Raw genomic sequence first — 22523 nt, 5'->3', positions numbered from 1 at the left:
TCAAAGTGCTGATAAATATTTCATTTGATATATTTTAAAAGTTTATTTTGGCTTGTTTCTGTTTTCATGGGATTTGATTTATTTTTTCTTTATTTGCAACATTATTCAGTCCATTAATATTTAGATACATAACACGACCTTTGACCTTTTTCTGTTAAGATTTTACATTCTAAATGAATGTAAAAGTGAAAGTATATTGTAGGTGCTGCAACTGTCTTCATTTCATCTTTTCATCTTATTTTAAGCGGTCCTGAAGTGTATAATAATAATAATAATAATAATAATAATAATAAGCAAACTTCTGCTTACCTCTGAGCTCGGACGGGGCCACCAGAAAAAGAGAAAAATCCTCAAAATATTAATAATGTCAGTCTTGAGCAACACAAAATCGGTGTCGTATGAAAGTTTAGAAGCTCTACTTGATAATTATGTAGATTGGGATTGAGGTCAGGACTTTGTGATGCCACTCCAACACCTTGACTTTGTTGTCCTTAAGACATTTTGCACAACTCTGGAGGTGTGCTTGGGGTCATTGTCCATTTGTGACGAGCTTTAACTTCCTGTCTGATGTCTTGAGATGTTGCTTCAATATATCCACATAATGTTCCTTCCTCATGATGTCATCATCTATTTAGTGAAGTGCACCCGTCCCTCCTGCAGCACCCCCACAACATGATGCTGCACCCCCATGCTTCACTGTTGGGATGCTGTTCTTCACCCTTTTCCCTCCAAACATACCGATGGTCATTATGGCCAAACAGTTCAATATGTGTGTCATCAGACCAGAGGACATTTCTCCTAAAGTCAGATCTTTGTCCCCATGTGCACTTGCAAACTGTATTCTGGCTTGTTTATGGTGGTTTTGGAGCAGCGGCTTCTTCCTTGCTGAGTCTTTCAGGTGATGTCCATATAGGACTGGTTTTGCTGTGGATCTAGATACTCGTCCACCTGTTTCCTCCAGCATCTTCACAAGCTCCTTTGCTGTTGTTCTGGGATTGATTTGCACTTTTCACACAAACTACGTTCATCTCTAGGAGACAGAATGCGTCTCCTTCCTGAGCGGTGTGATGACTGTGTGGTCACATGGTGTTTATACTTGTGTACTATTGTTTGTACAGATGAACGTGGCACCTTCAGGAGTTTGGAAATTGCTCCCAAGGATGATCCAGACTTGTGGAGGTCCACAATTTAGTTTCTGAGGTTTTGGCTGATTTATTTAGATTCTCCCATGATGCCAAGCAAAGAGACACTGAGTCTGAAGGTCTTAAAATACATCCACAGATACACCTCCAATCAGAAGCTAATCGGCTAATTGTCTAAAGTCTTGACATCATTTTCTGGAATTTTCCAAGCTGCTTAAAGGCACAGTTAACTTAGTGTATGTAACTTCTGACACACTGGAATTGTGATTATAGTCAATTAAAAGTGACACAATCGGTCTGTAAACAGTTGCTGGTAAAAGTAGATGTCCTAAACGACTCCCCAAATGAAATCATATTAAATCTGTGAAGTGGTTAAAAAAATGAGTTTTAATGACCTCAGCTGTAGGTTTTTGACAATTATGCTGGTGTTGCTTAAATGCAGCGTTTTCACTTATAACTTCACGACATAAACGGGACATAAAATATCACATATCATTATTTAGAGTCTGTGATTATCTTTCAATCGAGTCCACACACAAGATAATCAGATGTATAGATCATTAGATAATCCACAGTTTATTTTGGAGATGCATAATATCAAATAAGAAAATAATAAATGTTTGCTTCACTATTTTTTAACAGTTTCTTGGGCTGAGAGTCACAGAATGTATCATAATCTATATAATTACTTATATAATTTTTTGTATAAGCCTTTAATTTTTTATAATGTGATTTATTTTTAATTTGAATATTAATAATATACATATTGACAACAATAATATTATAATATATATATATATATATATATATATACTGTATTATTGTTAATAATATTAAATTATTAATTATAACCTTGCACTGTAAGTATGATATTAACTGTAAATAGTGTACAGTTATGCTAATATTTACTTTTATTTTTAGTGGTCTAATAGTTTTTGTGGTTATTAATAAATATATTTGTTGCATTTGCTGCCCCGTGTCACTCAAGGCCGTGATTTCACTGCAGTAAAGTTGCATTACAGCCTTTAACCGTGGTAAAACATGGTAACACGTCATCAAGTTTAATGCATATTTTTTATTGTTTTATTGTAATCTTACGTGCATATTGTCATATTAACAGCTGCCATTATTCACTGTGTGGACTTACAGGAAATGGTGTTTTTTTTTGACAGGAAGTGGAATTATGTCGAGTGAACAGTCAAGAGAAACTCGGCCTCACGCTGTGTTACCGGACAGACGATGAGGAAGACGTCGCCATATACGTCAGTGAGGTGAATCTCAACAGCCAATCAGATTGCACGCTTCGTCACGCTCCACAAACACATCCGATTGTATTTAACTTTAAGTGTCATTTCCGAACACTTTTAGGCGTATACATGTGTTCATTAGAAGCTGTTGATCTCTTGATGGATGTTGTAAATACAGATCCGTCTGATCTTACAGGCTAATTACAATCTCACTTCATATAATTAAAGTGCACTGATCCGTGTCTTCAGTGGAGATGATGAATATCCGCTGCTCGCAACGCTGTTATACCACAAATAATAAGCTGTAATCTAATTATGAAAGATTTAACAGTGATGTCATTTGCGTTAGAAGAGATGTAACTATTGATCTCACACAGCACAGTTAACACAGTCCATATGATCGTCCGTAACTTTAAACAGGAAGGTCATCTAGAGAAGACCGCGACTCGAGAGACGTGATTGGATTGGCTGTTAAAGATAGTTCTCTATAGTCACTTGATATAAAGTAGCTTGAGATTGGCTGGAATCTTGTGACCATTGAGTTGTGTATCGACTGAATGTTATTTGTGTGTTGTTTCACAGATTGAGCCGAACAGCATCGCTGCTCGAGATGGTCGAATCCAAGAAGGCGACCGTATTTTACAGGTAACTTCAGCTCTCTGCTTCATCAGAGGTTTGTGAGGAGGTTTGTGTTGCATTGTCTCACAGCGAGCGGCTCGTTCGTGATTAATGAGGGCACAGAACTGCACCCATGGCGCCGAGAGCGTTTGAGTCAGCAGCGGCATTCGAGAGAAAGATGGAGATTGTTAAGTCCAGAGGGAGACATTGTGATCTCTGGAGAATCATTACTGGCCAACATGCTGCTCGAGTGTATTACAGGACCTGCAGGAAAGCAGGGGGCGTGTTCAGGATCATTACACCAGAGCGCTGCTGATGTGGCTGGAATTGTAGATACTGTACAGTCTGTCCTTCAGATGCACATCCTGTATCCTGAGTAACTACTCAACTCATTACTGAGAGTTTATGAAATGTTTAAGGTGAAGAGTGCCGATTTAAGTACCCATATAAAATTCTAAAATACTTGAGGTGCCAAATGTATTAGTATAGATGGTGCTACCATAACTAGTATGTATTATTATTTATGGAGAACCATTTTTAATTTCTCTGCCAAAATATGAATCAAATTATTTCAGCATACCATAAACATACTGTATCATTATGGAGTGGTGGTGGTGTAGTGGTCTAAAGCACATAACTGGTAATCAGAAGGTCACTGGTTTGATCCCCACAGTCACCACCATTGTGTCCTTGAGTAAGACACTTAACTCCAGGTTGCTCCGGGGGGGATTGTCCCTGTAATAAGTGCTCTGTATAATACATTGGTAATCAGAAGGTCACTGGTTTGATCCCCACAGTCACCACCATTGTGTCCTTGAGTAAGACACTTAACTCCAGGTTGCTCCGGGGGGATTGTCCCTGTAATAAGTGCTCTGTATAATACATTGGTAATCAGAAGGTTGCTGGTTCGATCCCCACAGTCACCACCATTGTGTCCTTGAGTAAGACACTTAACTCCAGGTTGCTCCGGGGGGATTGTCCCTGTAATAAGTGCACTGTATAATACATTGGTAATCAGAAGGTTGCTGGTTCGATCCCCACAGTCACCACCATTGTGTCCTTGAGTAAGACACTTAACTCCAGGTTGCTCCGGGGGGATTGTCCCTGTAATAAGTGCACTGTAAGTCACTTTGAATAAAAGCATCTTCCAAATGCATAAATGTATATCATAAATACTATATCATAACATTATATAACATAACATCACAAATATATTAAAGCATAAATAACAAATGTATACCCTATAAAATGAATATACCTTATACAGCATTTATTAATGCATAAATAATTAATTGTAACAGAGTTTAATGGAAAGGAGGAGGCGGGAACCGGCTGAACAATATAAATAATATTTAATGGATAAGTTAAAAACACAAACACATGTCGGACAGCTGCCGTTAGCTCTCTCTCTCTCTCTCTCGAACTGCCGCCTCCGGTCACCTTTATCCCTCTCGGGCTTGATCAGCCTGATTAGGGGCCGGATGTGCAGCATCACAGCCTGGGCCGCCCTCCGCCCTGCCACATTCCTCGGGGAGCCCCCGGCATGATGTACACCCCCCCCCCGTCTGCTGGCAGGTCATCCCCGCCTTTTCTGGATCTTGGAGGGGAAAAGGGGAGGGAAGCACAACAACAATAATAATCGCGGTACTTGTACACAGTAACGGTGATGATACCAACCTAAAAGTGGTGGTGGTGTAATGGCTAAAGCACATGGCTGTTAATCAGAAGGTCACAGGTTCTAACCCCACGGCCACCACCATTGTGTCCTTGAGTAAGGCACTTAACTCCAGGTTGCTCCAGGGGGATTGTCCCTGTAATAAGTGCTCTGTATAATACATTGGTACTCAGAAGGTTGCTGGTTTGATCCCCACAGTCACCACCATTGTGTCCTTGAGCAAGGCACTTAACTCCAGGTTGCTCCGGGGGGGATTGTCCCTGTAATAAGTGCTCTGTATAATACATTGGTACTCAGAAGGTTGTTGGTTTGATCCCCACAGTCACCACCATTGTGTCCTTGAGTAAGACACTTAACTCCAGGTTGCTCCGGGGGGATTGTCCCTGTAATAAGTGCACTGTAAGTCGCTTTGGATAAAAGCATCTGCCAAATGCATAAATGTAAATGTAAATGTAAAACACACAATAATAATATTTAAAAAGAGAAGGAAAGGCCAACGTGGAGCGACAGCGGGGGAGAGACAGATTTCGTACTCGCCGGTTCTCTGATATGCCGTAGCTTGGTCCTCGGCCACTCCTTCACCCTCTATAGGACGACAGCCTCCCCGGGCGGATCAGAGGCAGACGGAACGCCCCGCCCCTGGCAGCGGTTCTCCCACTCCTGCCAGTGGGCCAGGGCTCTGATATCGGTAGTCGTGAGGACTCTTCTACTTTATCCCTCTCAGGCTTGATCAGCCTGATTAGGGGGCGGGTATGCAGCATCACGGCCCCGCCCTCCATATCTATTATTACACAAAATCATATCAGTAGTGCATCTTTAATGTGAGGTTTTGCGCACACTGTACAAGAATGACATCACAGCACGTGTCACGTTATTACAATGACATTTATTTTTGTCTGGTGCCCTTCCAGATTGTTTTCAGCGGTGTCTTGTTTAGCCTATTAGTCCTGGTGTATATTTAGTCCTGGTGTTTCTCTTGTGCCTTGTCGGTTCTTGTTTGTATGTAAAGTTTGTAAGCCAGCATGGAGTTTATGCTAACCTTCTTTGTTGTGTTGTATCTTCTATAGTTTATTTATCATTACAAGAGCTGCATCTAGATCCTCTCTCTCGCCTCATCACTACAAAGTTAAAATAATAGATCAACACAGAGGAGGGGCAGCATCTCATTGGCTGACGGTGGGTGTGTGTGTGTGTGTGTGTGTGTGTGTTTCAGATTAATGGTCAGGATGTTCAGGACAAACAGGAAGCAGTATCTGTTCTGTCTAATGAAGAATGCAGGAATATTGTGCTGCTGCTCGCCAGACCAGAAATACAGGTAAAATATCTTCATAAGTCTTTAATATTAAGCTAAACATCTGTTTTATAGACTATCAAACAACAAACAAGTAAACTTTCTGAAACATTGTTGAAATGTTTCTCGTGTGGAAGTCTGACGCTCAACACGGTGGATGTTGGTGTAATTGACTTCCAACCGTAAGCCATAAAAACTAACATGCTAACATGCTAATATGAGCCGTCGTAATCCAGAGCAGCTTCTGCGAACATTAACCAACTCCTGATCGCTGTCATTAAATACTCACTGACCGTAAATGTACATAAAAATAGATTGTTTCCTTTTGAGTGCGAGATGTTACAAAGTAGAAGAGGTCGAGTGTTTGATCAGTCACATGACACACATCGAGTCCTCTGAACAGCTGATATTAAACATACAATTAAATCTGTTACATTTATAGTCACTTTTACAAATACAGTTTATGTTTGTTCATTTACATTGTTACATAACTGCATATTAAAACATTTAATATACTGTACATTACGAGCTCAAACGGGGCAATCATACTATAGTTTGATTATTTGGATTAACCGTTGACTTTTAATCGTTTTTTAAAAACATTATTAATGTGCTGATAATATCTTGCTGTGTAAAGTTTTTCTAGTGAACAAAGTTTAAATTAAAATGCTGATGCTTATTTTTCATCACATCTTCATTATCTCGTCAGAAAACATTTATGTCAGTTATTCTGTTGGCGAGATTAACACTGGTTGCACCGTTGCGGTTGTTTCAGGAGGAGCCGTGGCTGGACGATGAACACAGCGAGTTCTTAGAGGAGCTGAAGATGCAGATGTTGGATGAACAGAGGAGAGAAGAAGAGGAGGAGATGGAGAGAGCAGAGGAAGAGGAGGTCAGAGAACACACCGGAGCTGTTCAGTGTTAGCTTCAAACTGATGTTCACTCGAGTAAAGCAACAGAAATACTGCTTAAATATGTATTCAGCACCTAGCAACCACATGGAAACATGCTAATAAACCTTTCAGATGCAACCGCATAGCAACCACCTAGAACACCATGGAAACATGCTAATAAACCTTTCAGATGTAACAGCATAGCAACCACCATAGAAACCACATGGAAACATGCTAATAAACCTTTCAGATGCAACAGCATAGCAACCACAATAGAAACCACATGGAAACATGCTAATAAACCTTTCAGATGTAACAGCATAGCAACACCCTAGAAACCACATGGAAACATGCTAATAAACCTTTCAGATGCAACCGCATAGCAACCACCTAGAACACCATGGAAACATGCTAATAAACCTTTCAGATGTAACAGCATAGCAACCACCATAGAAACCACATGGAAACATGCTAATAAACCTTTCAGATGCAACAGCTTAGCAACACCCTAGAAACCACATGGAAACATGCTAATAAACCTTTCAGATGCAACAGCATAGCAACCACCATAGAAACCACATGGAAACATGCTAATAAACCTTTCAGATGCAACAGCATAGCAACCACCTAGAACACCATGGAAACATGCTAATAAACCTTTCAGATGCAACAGCATAGCAACCACCATAGAAACCACATGGAAACCATGCTAATAACCATGCATAGCAACCACCTAGAACACCCTTGAAACCACATGGAAACATGCTAATAAACCTTTCAGATGCAACAGCTTAGCAACACCCTAGAAACCACATGGAAACATGCTAATAAACCTTTCAGATGCAACAGCATAGCAACCACCATAGAAACCACATGGAAACATGCTAATAAACCTTTCAGATGCAACAGCATAGCAACCACAATAGAAACCACATGGAAACATGCTAATAAACCTTTCAGATGCAACAGCATAGCAAACACATGGAAACATGCTAATAAACCTTTCAGATGTAACAGCATAGCAACCACCATAGAAACCACATGGAAACATGCTAATAAACCTTTCAGATGCAACAGCATAGCAACACCCTAGAAACCACATGGAAACATGCTAATAAACCTTTCAGATGTAACAGCATAGCAACCACCTAGAACACCATGGAAACATGCTAATAAACCTTTCAGATGCAACAGCATAGCAACCACCATAGAAACCACATGGAAACCATGCTAATAACCATGCATAGCAACCACCTAGAACACCCTTGAAACCACATGGAAACATGCTAATAAACCTTTCAGATGCAACAGCTTAGCAACACCCTAGAAACCACATGGAAACATGCTAATAAACCTTTCAGATGCAACAGCATAGCAACCACCATAGAAACCACATGGAAACATGCTAATAAACCTTTCAGATGCAACAGCATAGCAACCACAATAGAAACCACATGGAAACATGCTAATAAACCTTTCAGATGCAACAGCATAGCAACACCCTAGAAACCACATGGAAACATGCTAATAAACCTTTCAGATGTAACAGCATAGCAACCACCTAGAACACCATGGAAACATGCTAATAAACCTTTCAGATGTAACAGCATAGCAACCACCATAGAAACCACATGGAAACATGCTAATAAACCTTTCAGATGCAACAGCATAGCAACCACAATAGAAACCACATGGAAACATGCTAATAAACCTTTCAGATGCAACAGCATAGCAAACACATGGAAACATGCTAATAAACCTTTCAGATGTAACAGCATAGCAACCACCATAGAAACCACATGGAAACATGCTAATAAACCTTTCAGATGCAACAGCATAGCAACCACAATAGAAACCACATGGAAACATGCTAATAAACCTTTCAGATGCAACAGCATAGCAAACACATGGAAACATGCTAATAAACCTTTCAGATGTAACAGCATAGCAACCACAATAGAAACCACATGGAAACATGCTAATAAACCTTTCAGATGTAACAGCATAGCAACACCCTAGAAACCACATGGAAACATGCTAATAAACCTTTCAGATGTAACAGCATAGCAACCACCATAGAAACCACATGGAAACATGCTAATAAACCTTTCAGATGCAAAAGCATAGCAACCACATGGAAACATGTTAATAAACCTTTCAGATGCAACAGCATAGCAACCACCTAGAACACCATGGAAACATGCTAATAAACCTTTCAGATGCAACAGCATAGCAACCACCATAGAAACCACATGGAAACCATGCTAATAACCATGCATAGCAACCACCTAGAACACCCTTGAAACCACATGGAAACATGCTAATAAACCTTTCAGATGCAACAGCTTAGCAACACCCTAGAAACCACATGGAAACATGCTAATAAACCTTTCAGATGCAACAGCATAGCAACCACCACAGAAACCACATGGAAACATGCTAATAAACCTTTCAGATGTAACAGCATAGCAACCACCATAGAAACCACATGGAAACATGCTAATAAACCTTTCAGATGCAACAGCATAGCAACCACATGGAAACATGTTAATAAACCTTTCAGATGCAACAGCATAGCAACCACCTAGAACACCATGGAAACATGCTAATAAACCTTTCAGATGCAACAGCATAAACCACATGGAAACATGCTAATAAACCTTTCAGATGTAACAGCATAGCAACCACCTAGAACACCCTAGAAACCACATGGAAACATGCTAATAAACATTTCAGATGCAACAGCATAGCAACACCCTAGCAACCACATGGAAACATGCTAATAAACCTTTCAGATGCAACAGCATAGCAACCACCATAGAAACCACATGGAAACATGCTAATAAACCTTTCAGATGTAACAGCATAGCAACCACCATAGAAACCACATGGAAAAATGCTAATAAACCTTTCAGATGCAACAGCATAGCAACCACATGGAAACATGTTAATAAACCTTTCAGATGCAACAGCATAGAAACCACATGGAAACATGCTAATAAACATTTCAGATGCAACAGCATAGCAACCACATGGAAACATGCTAATAAACATTTCAGATGCAACAGCATAGAAACCACCATAGAAACCACATGGAAACATGCTGATAAACCTTTCAGATGCAACAGCATAGAAACCACCATAGCAACCACATGGAAACATGCTAATAAACCTTTCAGATGCAACAGCATAGAAACCACCATAGAAACCACATGGAAACATGCTAATAAACATTTCAGATGCAACAGCATAGCAACCACGAATAAAACCCTTGTGTTGAACTGGCGAACAAACCACTCAACATTTCTTCTGAAAACATTTTCGTGGGATTTCATACTGAGCTTTAGTAAAACTTTGATTTCTTTTCAAGTACATTCATGTCTCACAAGGGCAATGAGCTTTGAAATAGAATATTTGAAATTCCCAACATTATGAATCATACTTTCATATTTTTTTTCGTGTTCTGCAGTACCCAGCCTGAAAGTTCAAACAAAAGCAGAGAAATGTGTTTTGATGTAATGCCTCAGTCTTCCAAATGACACAAGTTTCATGTAAAACCTTTTCAGTAATGAAGTCTCGGTAGATTCTGTCTTTGTTTTATGTGTAAACATGCAGATGTTTGAATAACATCCACTCAAAATCTCCCTGCAGGCCAGAAGAATGCATGAAGATAACATCACTGCTTCCTGTTCCTACAATCATGAGAAGTTGTTGGGTCAGACGGACTTGTCAGGGGAAACTTCTGAGAAGAACGTTCTTGCTAAGATCCAAAAGAGACTGTCACGGTGTCTGCGTCAGCGGCGAGAGGCTACGGGTCAGAATCGGGACAGCCCAGCATCATCGCATCAGTCTGGAGACGGACTGGACCATGATGCTCCTGAAGGAGACTGTTATCAACAGCTGCTGGAGCTTAAGTATCAGATCCGCAACAGCGGCGAGTACGACCTCCTGTACACCCGCAGCAGCACCATCGAATGCAGCCTGACGGAGCAGCGTAGCGGCGTAGAACACGAGCTGCGGCTGCTCAACGAGGAACTGCACAGCATCGAGCTGGAGTGTCAGAACATCATGCAAGCGCATCAACTGGGCAAGCGAGACCAGCTGCAACAGGGACCCCACAGCCCTCGCCACGGACCACGCGGCGGAAAGTTGCCGGACATCAGCGAGCATCCCGAGAAGTCAGACAAGGACAGTTCGAGCGCGTACAACACGGCGGAGAGCTCTCGCAGCACGCCGCTCGCTATGGACCGCTCTCCAGAACACTCTATGCAGAGGTTGGTCAACCTCACCAATCAGAAGAACCTCAAAACTAGTTTCCTCGCCGGCCACGGATCACCACCTGTTAGGAGTGCGCCGAGTGGGAGTCCTGACCACAGCAACCCCTCAGAGTCCGACCAAACACCTCCTCCAGAAGACGAAAGCTCTCCGAGGAAAACGATTCACTCAAGGATCCCATGCTTACCTCCACGTCACCAGCAAGCGGACGTCTCGGCACCTTCGCGACATTACCAGAGCTACATACATCTGATCCAGCAACAGTCTTCCTTGGAATACGCTCACAGTCAGCTCGGTCTTCTGGGAATGAGCGGCCAGCCTTCGGAACCCAAGATGGAGTGGAAGGTCAAGGTAAGAAGCGATGGGACGAGGTACATCACCAAACGGCCAGTCCGAGACCGACTGCTCCGGGAGCGAGCGCTCAAAATCAAGGAGGAACGCAGCGGAGGTATGACGACTGATGATGACGCTATGAGCGAGATGAAAATGGGACGCTACTGGAGCAAAGAAGAGCGTAAACAACAGCTTGTACGAGCCAAAGAACAGCGGTTGCGACGTGAGTTCATGCAGCGGAGTCGCTTGGAAAGCCTGCGCGAGAATCCGCAGAGCGGCGGAGAGGGACGCAAGGAGGTTAGCATCATCGAACTCAGTCGTCGTAAGATGATGAAGAAGCGAAACAAGAAGATTCTGGACAACTGGATGACAATTCAGGAGTTGATGACGCACGGAGCGAAAGTGCCCGAAGCATCCAAAGTTCACAACGCCTTCCTCTCGGTTACGACTGTATAGTTCTCAGACTTTACCCCATGTGGTACGATCTACTTTTGCCTCGTTCAAGGTGGCGGTTTTTATAAGACAATAATATTTTTCACACTTTGTTAAACGATAAACGTTTTTTGTAAACGAGTTTCATCACTGTTTTTTTTATGTAAGACATTATTCAAGGAACGTTTCTTAATCCTTTGTTTATTTTCTTCTTTTTTTGGTTTTTCGGTAAAAATAACATTCGCCTGGAAAGCAAAGCTGCTCTAGATACTTGTTTTCAGCATAGACTTCCTGACATTTACATCCATCCATCCATCTTCAACCGCTTATCCGAAGTCGGGTCGCGGGGGCAGCAGCTCCAGCAGGGGGCCCCAAACTTCCCTATCCCAAGCCACATTAACCAGCTCTGACTGGGGGACCCCGAGGCGTTCCCAGGCCAGTGTGGAGATGTAATCTCTCCACCTAATCCTGGGTCTTCCCCGAGGCCTCCTCCCAGCTGGACGTGCCTGAAACACCTCCCTAGGGAGGCGGCCAGGGGGCATCCTTACCAGATGCCCAAACCACCTCAACTGACTCCTTTCGACGCAAAGGAGCAGCGGCTCTACTCCGAGCTCCTCACGGATGACTGAGCTCCTCACCCTATCTCTAAGGGAGAAGCCCGCCACCCTTCTGAGGAACCCCATTTCGGCCGCTTGTACTCGCGACCTAGTTCTTTCGGTCATGACCCAGCCTTCATGACATAGGTGAGAGACGAAAATTGACCGGTAGATCGAGAGCTTTGCCTTCCGGCTCAGCTCTCTTTTCGTGACAACGGTGCGATAGAGCGAGTGCAATACCAATTCTCCGGCCAACCTCCCGCTCCATTGTCCCCTCACTCGTGAACAAGACCCCGAGGTACTTGAACTCCTTCACTTGGGGCAATACCTCCTTCCCAACCCGGAGTACGCACTCCATCGGTTTTCCTGACATTTACATATAAACCAATAAGAAATGGGTGTCAAAGAGCAAAACACTTAAAAGCAACAAATATCCACAGAATCAAGCCTTACTATAATGCACAGTTTTGCTTAGCAGAATTATTGCGCAATTACCTGCCTTTAATCCACGTAGCCGAGTCCAATTTCTAGCAGTGGGGTTTTTCGTTGAACTTGGTCAAGACCAGCAAGTACTGAACCAAACCAGCTCTCTGAACCAAACAGTAGACAACTCGTGTAGCTACACATAAACTGGGCCGGTTCTACCTCTGCCAGCCGCTGGACCAGTTACAGAGTTCCCAAAACCAGCCCACAATACACAGCTGGAGAGTCGTTCCTAAAAGGACCAGCAGGTGAATATGTTTTAGGCTAAATGTGGATTTATGATTATATTGCAGAAAAGTGTTGCTTTCCGAGAGACGGAAACAAATGGAAAACTAAACGTATACCAGCATAAATCCTCTAAACGTTCTCTCAAACGCTTCCCAAATACATGTTGAACACTTGCTGGTTCTGCCCGGTGGATCTCATTTAATGACGGTTTTCTGTTAGTTTGTGTCCAAGAGTTCCAGATACGTTTCACACTGAAGTTTGTCTGTCTAGTGTCTTCTGGTTTTATTTATTGGATTATAGATTGTACATTTCAATTGTAAATTTCTGTATTTGTTCTGGCTGAATGTTCTCAGTCTTATTTCAATAACCTGTAGTCGTGTTGGCCAGGTGAATGTGTGGTCATTGTGATATTTTGACACTAAATAAATGTTTTCTTCAAAAAAATCTCTTTTCAGATGAAAACTAGCCTGACTGAACTAAACTCATACGGAAACATATTAGCAATTATTTTAGCTTATAATTGTTGCTAAATTATGAAATAAAATTAATAATTATGAGAGAGTCAAAATGATATCTCGTAAATAATTTACATTTTTACATTTTTTTTAAATCTCAGAATTATTTAGTATTTCATCAATATGACAGCATATCATAATTTTGACGTTTTAATTTTTATTTCGTAGTTATAACTTAATTCGTAATTTTGACTTCATTTTAGTATCTCATAATGATGCAAAACATTATTAGCAAAAAAACTAAAAAGTGGCAGAAATGTGCTTCCATGATGTTTTGAATCTGTTACATTTGAAGGTTTTTAAATCCTCTTTATGTCTATTGTGTTCTCTGCAACAAACATCATCATGTTAATCGTGTCAGCAACATTATATGTATTTAATAAATACCCAAAGAAACCTTTCAAAGCTCGTTTGATCCAAAATCACAAGAAAAGAAAATCTATTATTTTAGCACAAAAATCTAATTTGTGCAAATACAACATGACTTTATTTGTTGTTCTGCCTTACCTTAAAAAATCATTATTTTACCAAGAATTCAGCACTAAAAATGTCAGAGAATTTGGGGAAATGTGTGTAATAGTCATGAAAATAATATTAAACAGGCAAAATTTCCATCCTGCAAATATAATGATTTTATTCTGACCTAGACGTGTTCTTCACAGGTTTTTGTGAAACTGACCCCTACATTGAAACTCATCATTGAGAGCTTTAGAAAACAGAAGAAACCACAATAGTCTCCAATAAATCATTACATCGGTTTGGTGCTTTTCTATTGTTCAAAATCTCAAATCCATTATAAAGCATGACTGAAGATAATGAGGTCATCCATATTCACTAAACATCAACTCACCCCATCAGACCTCACACCGCCGTTAAATCCCCTTCAACACTCAGTAGTGTGCACTACAGTCTATCCGAGTGCTGCTTTAGCTAATGAAGTAGCGTGCGCTCAGCGGTGAGATTCGCTCAGGTGTAATTAAAGGTGATTCAGTGACAGCGGTGACATTTGTCACAAGCATCCACTGCATCGAAAAGTGCAGCTGACAGAAATGTCAAATAGATAACGCCACACAACAGCGTCTGAGAGCGTTACAGCGATAACCTTTAGCAATCCGTGAACGTCTGAACACTCCCGCTCATTATGTGGATTGAAGGCCGACTCGACACCGAGTGCCATCGTTTCTAATGTTATGACGCTTTTGGCCATTAATGTTCTTTTATAATCGCCTTTTCTCCCAACTTTGGAACGCCCAATTCCCGCTACTTAGCAGCTCCTCGTGGTGCCGCGGTTACTCGCCTCAATCCAGGTGGCGGAGGACGAGTCTCAGTTGCCGCCGCTTCTGATCACGTGACACACAACTAACCACACGCCCCATTGAGAGAACCACTAATCACCACCACAAGGAGGTTACCCCATGTGACTCTACCCTCCCTAGCAACCGGCCCAATTTGGTTGCTAAGGAGACCTGACTGGAGTCACTCAGCACGCCCTGGATTCAAACTCACGACTCCAGCGGTGATAGTCAGCATCATTACTCGCTGTTCTTATTTTTTCCTGTGGAAGGCAAAAGATGTTTTGAAGAATCATCACACAGCTGTTTTCCACACAACATCAGGACATAATGACTGTGATTATTAAGCTCTGAAAATGACGAAAAAACGGTTCGAATAACATAAATTGTGTGACCTGTGCACAATATTCAACTTGAACATTGAAGAGACCATCTGAGTAACATTTCCATTTAGGGGTAAATGTGAGACAGTAATAGACTGATGTGGGGAAACATTTAGTGCTGTAGTCTCTGCAGAACAACTGAAGAAATTCCAGTTATTTCATTGTGTTCCCTTGCAATTATTTTGGGTTTTCCACAATAGCTTTCTCTATCTCTTACAAAAATGTACCTTGTTTTCACTGACTATTATTATGGTTTTATTATGAACATTATGGTTAAAATATGGAATATGGTAAAATATTGTCATGGCACATTTTGTGGTTACTCTGGGTTTACTGCAGTAAAACATTGGTTATATGGGATGGATAAAGTTATTACGAGGGGACAGAAACATACTCCAAGGGAAAGCAAAGCATATTATGGTGGAAATTATTGGGAGAACACAATAACAGAATGTAGTTATTGCAAGGACATGAAAACATTTAGAGAGGGGATTGTAGACTTATTGTGAGGAAACTAAAGTGAGGAAGCAAAAAAAAAATTTAAGAAAAGGAAAACTTTTTGAGAACAAAAACTTTTTTTGTGAAGGAACACAAAACATATTGTGAGAAAATGAAAACACGTATTTATTGGGCGCGAAAAACATTTTGCGCAGGAATACAAAAAATTATTGAGAGGGCATGAATTTTTTTTTGAAAGGGAATACAATTGTTTCTGAGAGGGAGCGAAAAGCAATTTGTGAGGGAACACAAAATCTTATAGAGAGGGAGCGAAAAATATTTTGTGAGGGAACGCAAAAACTTATCAGCGAAAAATATTTTGTGAGGGAACGCAAAAACTTATTGAGAGGGAGCGGAAAATATTTTGTGAGGGAACGCAAAAACGTATTGAGAGGGAGCGGAAAATATTTCGTGAGGGAACGCAAAAACTTATTGAGAGGGAGCGGAAAATATTTTGTGAGGGAACACAAAAACGTATTGAGAGGGAGCGAAAAATATTTCGTGAGGGAACGCAAAAACTTATTGAGAGGGAGCAGAAAATATTTTGTGAGGGAACGCAAAAACTTATGAGCGAAAAATATTTTGTGAGGGAACGTAAAAACATTGAGAGTGAAAAATATTTCGTGAGGGAACGCAAAAACTTATTGAGAGGGAGCGAAAAATATTTTGTGAGGGAACGCAAAAACTTATGAGCGAAAAATATTTTGTGAGGGAACGCAAAAACTTATTGAGAGGGAGCGAAAAATATTTTGTGAGGGAACAAAACAATTTCACAAAATAACTTCCCTTCTTGTTTTCTAATGGACTCTGTAAACGTGTCAGAGAAACATGAACTACTTTCAAAGCTCCGGCATTCCAGAGTTTCCCCAGAGAACAGAGCACATGTACAATCAGGGGAATATGAAGGACTTAAAGAGGAATAACAACATTTTTTGAAAAATGTACATGCTTGAAAACTAGGCTAAGAAGAAACAAGTTAACTTGTGCAATATTTGTGTGAATCTTGAAGGTTATTTCTGCTGTTAAATATATGGGAATGAAAGAAGACATTTCAGATGTTACAGCAAAGCATCAGTGTAAGTATTCTCAAACCCCGCAGCGCGCTGAACTCCCACCACACATCAACACATCACAACTAGAATAAAAGCACTAAAAGATTATTATATTCCTCTGGATATTTTATTTTTAAAGTATGTAAATGAGGCAGAACTGCTGTAAATCCGTGGCTTTAGGCGAGCTGTGGTCTCTGAACAGGATTAAAGTCATTTGACTAAGTGATCATATGATGCCAAAGAAGGACATGAGGTAAACACATTTACTTATTTATCATAATTACAGATTCAATGTGACCTTTGTACTCACATGAAGGGTTTGTTCAACGTTACTTTGTGAATGATGATGATGAAATCTGCAGAACTTTATGTGGAGATGAAACTTACATTCAATATCATTTCTCCATTCATATGCGATATAATAACAGACGTATCACTGTTATGTGTGTCAGAGGAACTACTGCAGGACAATATTATCATCTCTAAATGAAATGATCCTTTCATCGTGTGATACATGTTATTATTGAGCAGCACAGTCACAGTTAATAAACAATAAATGTACTGATCTGCTCCTGTTACTGTTCAGTACGACATTGAACCCATTTACCACAACTGAATGAAGCGCTGTAATGTGGTCAGATTATTGGTACAGATGCATGACTCTGATTGGCCGGTTCACTCGTCTTATTTCCCCTGGACATGCTACATTTACACACTCTCTCTCTCTCTCTATATCGTTCATATAGTCTCTCTATCACACACTCGACTCAATTCCACTAATTAGATTTGAGGGGCTGGGGTGATTTTATGTCCACTGTGAAATCTAGTAATGATGTATGCATGTTGCTTTTGTGTTAGATGATATTAAAGTGATTGATATTGGATGAATAAAGGATTGGAAGAAAGTCGATAACCATTCAATACAAGTTTACATTTACATTTGTGCATTTGGCAGACGCTTTTATCCAAAGCGACTTACAGTGCACTTATTACAGGGACAATCCCCCCGGAGCAACCTGGAGTTAAGTGTCTTACTCAAGGACACAATGGTGGTGACTGTGGGGATCAAACCAGCAACCTTCTGAGTACCAATGTATTATACAGAGCACTTATTACAGGGACAATCCCCCCGGAGCAACCTGGAGTTAAGTGTCTTACTCAAGGACACAATGGTGGTGACTGTGGGGATCAAACCAGCAACCTTCTGAGTACCAATGTATTATACAGAGCACTTATTACAGGGACAATCCCCGAGCAACCTGGAGTTAAGTGTCTTACTCAAGGACACAATGGTGGTGACTGTGGGGATCAAACCAGCAACCTTCTGAGTACCAATGTATTATACAGAGCACTTATTACAGGGACAATCCCCGGAGCAACATGGAGTTAAGTGTCTTACTCAAGGACACAATGGTGGTGACTGTGGGGATCAAACCAGCAACCTTCTGAGTACCAATGTATTATACAGAGCACTTATTACAGGGACAATCCCCGGAGCAACCTGGAGTTAAGTGTCTTACTCAAGGACACAATGGTGGTGACTGTGGGGATCAAACCAGCAACCTTCTGAGTACCAATGTATTATACAGAGCACTTATTACAGGGACAATCCCCGGAGCAACCTGGAGTTAAGTGTCTTACTCAAGGACACAAGGGTGGTGACTGTGGGGATCGAACCAGCAACCTTCTGAGTACCAATGTATTATACAGAGCACTTATTACAGGGACAATCCCCCCGGAGCAACATGGAGTTAAGTGTCTTACTCAAGGACACAAGGGTGGTGACTGTGGGGATCGAACCAGCAACCTTCTGAGTACCAATGTATTATACAGAGCACTTATTACAGGGACAATCCCCCCGGAGCAACCTGGAGTTAAGTGTCTCATTCAAGGACACAATGGTGGTGACTGTGGGGATCAAACCAGCAACCTTCTGATTACCAATGTATTATACAGAGCACTTATTACAGGGACAATCCCCCCGGAGCAACCTGGAGTTAAGTGCCTTACTCAAGGACACAATGGTGGTGACTGTGGGGATCAAACCAGCGACCTTCTGAGTACCAATGTATTATACAGAGCACTTATTACAGGGACAATCCCCCCGGAGCAACCTGGAGTTAAGTGCCTTACTCAAGGACACAATGGTGGTGACTGTGGGGATGAAACCAGCAACCTTCTGATTACCAATGTATTATACAGAGCACTTATTACAGGGACAATCCCCCCCGGAGCAAGCTGGAGTTAAGTGCCTTACTCAAGGACACAATGGTGGTGACTGTGGGGATCAAACCAGCAACCTTCTGAGTACCAATGTATTATACAGAGCACTTATTACAGGGACAATCCCCCCGGAGCAACCTGGAGTTAAGTGTCTTACTCAAGGACACAATGGTGGTGACTGTGGGGATCGAACCAGCAACCTTCTGATTACCAGTTCAGTGCTTTAGCCTACTATGCCACCACCACTCTATATAGACAAAACTATTGGATGTTCAGGTGTTTCATTCAGTCCCATTGCTACAGGTGTATCAAATCAAGCACCTAGCCATGCAGTGTGCCTTTGAATGGGCCGTTCTAGAGAGCTCACTGAATTCGGGCGTGGTACTGTAATAGGATGCCATAGTTGCAACAATTCAGTTTGTGACATTTCTTCCCTCCTAGATATTCCACGATCAACTGTAAGTGGTATTATTGCAAAGTAGAAGCGTTTAGGAACCACAGCAACTCATGTAAAGTTACGGAGCGGGGTCGCCGAGTGCTGAGGCACAAAGGTCGCCAACGCTCTGCTGACTCAATAACTGCATTGTTCCAAACCTCCTCTGGCATTAACATCAGCACAAACACTGTGCACCGGGAGCTCCATGGCATGGGTTTGCATGGTCGAGCAGCTTTATGCAAGCGTTACGTCACCAAGCACAATGCCAAGCGTCGGATGGAGTGGTGTAATGCACGCTGGCACTGGACTGATGAATCACGCTTCTCTATCTGGCAGTCTGATGGACGAGTCTGGGCTTGGTGAATGCAGGAGAACACTTCCTGCCTGACTGCATTGTGCCAACTGCCAATTTGGTGGAGGAGGGTTAATGCTATAGGGCGGTTTTTCTGGGGTTGGCCTAGGCCCATTAGATTCCCTTCAGCCACTGAGATTCTATGCTTCCAACTTTGTGGAACAGTTTGGGGAAGGCCCTTTTCTGTTCTAGCATGACTGTGCCCCAGTGCACAAAGAAAGGTCCATAAAGGCACAGTTGGATGAGTTTGGTGCGGAAGAACTTGTCTGGCCCACACAGAGTCCCGACCTCAACCCTATCCAACACCTTTGGGATGGACTAGAACGGAGATTGCGATCCAGGCCCTCTCATCCAACATCGTGTCTGACCTCACAAATGCTCTGGGCAAAACTTCCAACAGACACTCCAAAATCTTGTAGAAAGCCTTCCGAGAAGAGTGGAAGCTGTTATAGCTGGAAAGGGGGGACCAACTCGATATTAATGCCTATGGATTTAGAACGGGATGTCATAAAAGCTCCTGTAGGTGTAATGTGTCCCAATATTTATATTAGATACTTTACTCATGCATCGCAGTTCTGTTCAATGCATTATCCATTTTGTTAATGGGGTCACGGAGATCAGCAGCAAAAGAGCGTCTATAATCCCCTTTCCTCATGAAGACCGCAGGGAATGTTTTCGGATCGCATTTGTCAGCCAGATTCTCCAATGAGCTTCCTGAAAGGACCTGCCAGAAAACATGGCATCATCCAATTATAAGATTTCTCCATTCGGACAGAAGCATGTGCACGGAATTCTGCGCAGGTTTGGCATGCACACATAATCTATATGCAAATGCAGAATTATCCCGTCTCTTTCTCCACCCTGTCCTTGGGCGGCTCATTCGGTTATTAGGCTTTCAGAAATGGATAATAACAAAGTATGATCAAATCATTCTAAATTGCATTAAATAAAGCCAACGTTTCCCTAAAGGCGAGACCAGCTGGGCAGGAGAGCACCGTCCTGCTGTGTGGTCGCACTGGGAAAACATGACAGCATTCCCAAACTCATGATGGGAACATGTGCACCAATTAGGGATGCACCGAAATTTCGTCCACCGAAACATTTAGGCCGAAAATGGCTTTTTATGTTTTGGCCGAAAGAGAAAAAAGGCTGAAAATATGAGCCGATATATTTGCCTCCCGTCGCCTCAGTGCTCAGGTTTCACTCTCGATCGATCTGCCCATTATCACGCCGCTACCAAGCAAAGGCCGATGTCAGCGGTGTGGAAATACTTCAAAGCAGTACCGCCGCTCCCTATACGCATACTACGCAGTCTGCATAGGGCACCAACTCCCTAGGGGGGCACCATCTTACACTAGGGGGGCACCATCTTAACCTAGAGAGGCACCATCTTACCCTTGGGGGGCACCAACTCCCTAGGGGGGCACCATCTTACACTAGGGGGGCACCATCTTAACCTAGAGAGGCACCATCTTACCCTTGGGGGGCACCAACTCCCTAGGGGGGCACCATCTTACCCTAGGGGTGCACCATCTTAACCTAGGGAGGCACCATCTTAACCTAGGGGGGCACCATCTTACCCTAGGGGGGCACCATCTTACCCTAGGGGGGCACCATCTTAACCTAGGGGGGCACCATCTTACACTAGGGGGGCACCATCTTAACCTAGGGAGGCACCATCTTACCCTTGGGGGGCACCAACTCCCTAGGGGGGCACCATCTTACCCTAGGGGGGCACCATCTTAACCTAGGGAGGCACCATCTTAACCTAGGGGGGCACCATCTTACCCTAGGGAGGCACCATCTTAACCTAGGGGGGCAATATCTTAACCTAAGGGGGCACCATCTTAACCTAGGGGGGCACCAACTCCCTAGGGGGGCACCATTTATGCATTTGGCAGATGCTTTTATCCAAAGTGACTTACAGTGCACTTATTACAGGGACAATCCCCCCGGAGCAACCTGGAGTTAAGTGTCTTACTCAAGGACACAATGGTGGTGACTGTGGGGATCAAACCAGCAACCTTCTGAGTACCAATGTATTATACAGTGCACTTATTACAGGGACAATCCCCCCGGAGCAACCTGGAGTTAAGTGTCTTACTCAAGGACACAATGGTGGTGACTGTAGGGATCGAACCAGCAACCTCCTGATTATCGGTTATGTGCTTGAGCCACTACACCACCACCACAAGGATGCTGTCCTTCCTGGATGAGTCATCGCTGGGCTCTTGGAGGTACTTTGGAAGGACGTCCACTTCCGGGACGGTTGACTACTGTTCTTTGGAGCCCCAGAGACTTTGAAATGGCTTTGTAACAATTCCCAGACTGATGTACTTCAATCACCTTCTTCCTCATCATTTTTGGGATTTCTTTGGACCTTGGCATCATGTCCTACTGGGTCAGACTTTTTAGCTGAAGTTGTATTTAGGTGTTGATTTGATTGAACAGGGCGGTCAGAGCTCAGGTCTGTATGTGTCTAGTCCAGCTGAACCCCATTATGAATGCAGCTTCATAGATTTGGGGATTTAGTAACTAGGGGGCAAATACTTTTTCACA

General features: G+C 42.4%; 1 protein-coding gene and 1 long non-coding RNA gene across 2 annotated transcripts in view; one reads left to right on the top strand and one right to left on the bottom strand.

Moving 5' to 3' along the window:
• Positions 1–11930, top strand: part of LOC127638199 (PDZ domain-containing RING finger protein 4-like) — a 65532-nt gene extending 53602 nt beyond the window's left edge. Inside the window, exons 4-8 of the mRNA XM_052119623.1 lie at positions 2315–2413; positions 2972–3034; positions 5896–5997; positions 6749–6865; positions 10518–11930. Coding sequence (XP_051975583.1) covers positions 2315–2413; positions 2972–3034; positions 5896–5997; positions 6749–6865; positions 10518–11930 — 1794 coding nt within the window. The remainder of the gene's footprint in view (positions 1–2314; positions 2414–2971; positions 3035–5895; positions 5998–6748; positions 6866–10517) is intronic.
• The window catches only part of LOC127638200 (uncharacterized), a 98605-nt gene extending 76529 nt beyond the window's left edge, over positions 1–22076 (bottom strand). The window contains exons 1-2 of the long non-coding RNA XR_007969847.1: positions 21989–22076; positions 19068–19376 (exon numbers count right to left, since the gene is read on the bottom strand). This is a non-coding gene — a long non-coding RNA (uncharacterized LOC127638200). The remainder of the gene's footprint in view (positions 1–19067; positions 19377–21988) is intronic.
• Between the last annotated feature and the right edge of the window lie 447 nt (positions 22077–22523).

The sequence above is a fragment of the Xyrauchen texanus genome, chromosome 46, assembly GCF_025860055.1.
Source record: "Xyrauchen texanus isolate HMW12.3.18 chromosome 46, RBS_HiC_50CHRs, whole genome shotgun sequence".
Taxonomy (NCBI): domain Eukaryota; kingdom Metazoa; phylum Chordata; class Actinopteri; order Cypriniformes; family Catostomidae; genus Xyrauchen; species Xyrauchen texanus.
This window is presented reverse-complemented; position numbering and strand designations above follow the sequence as displayed.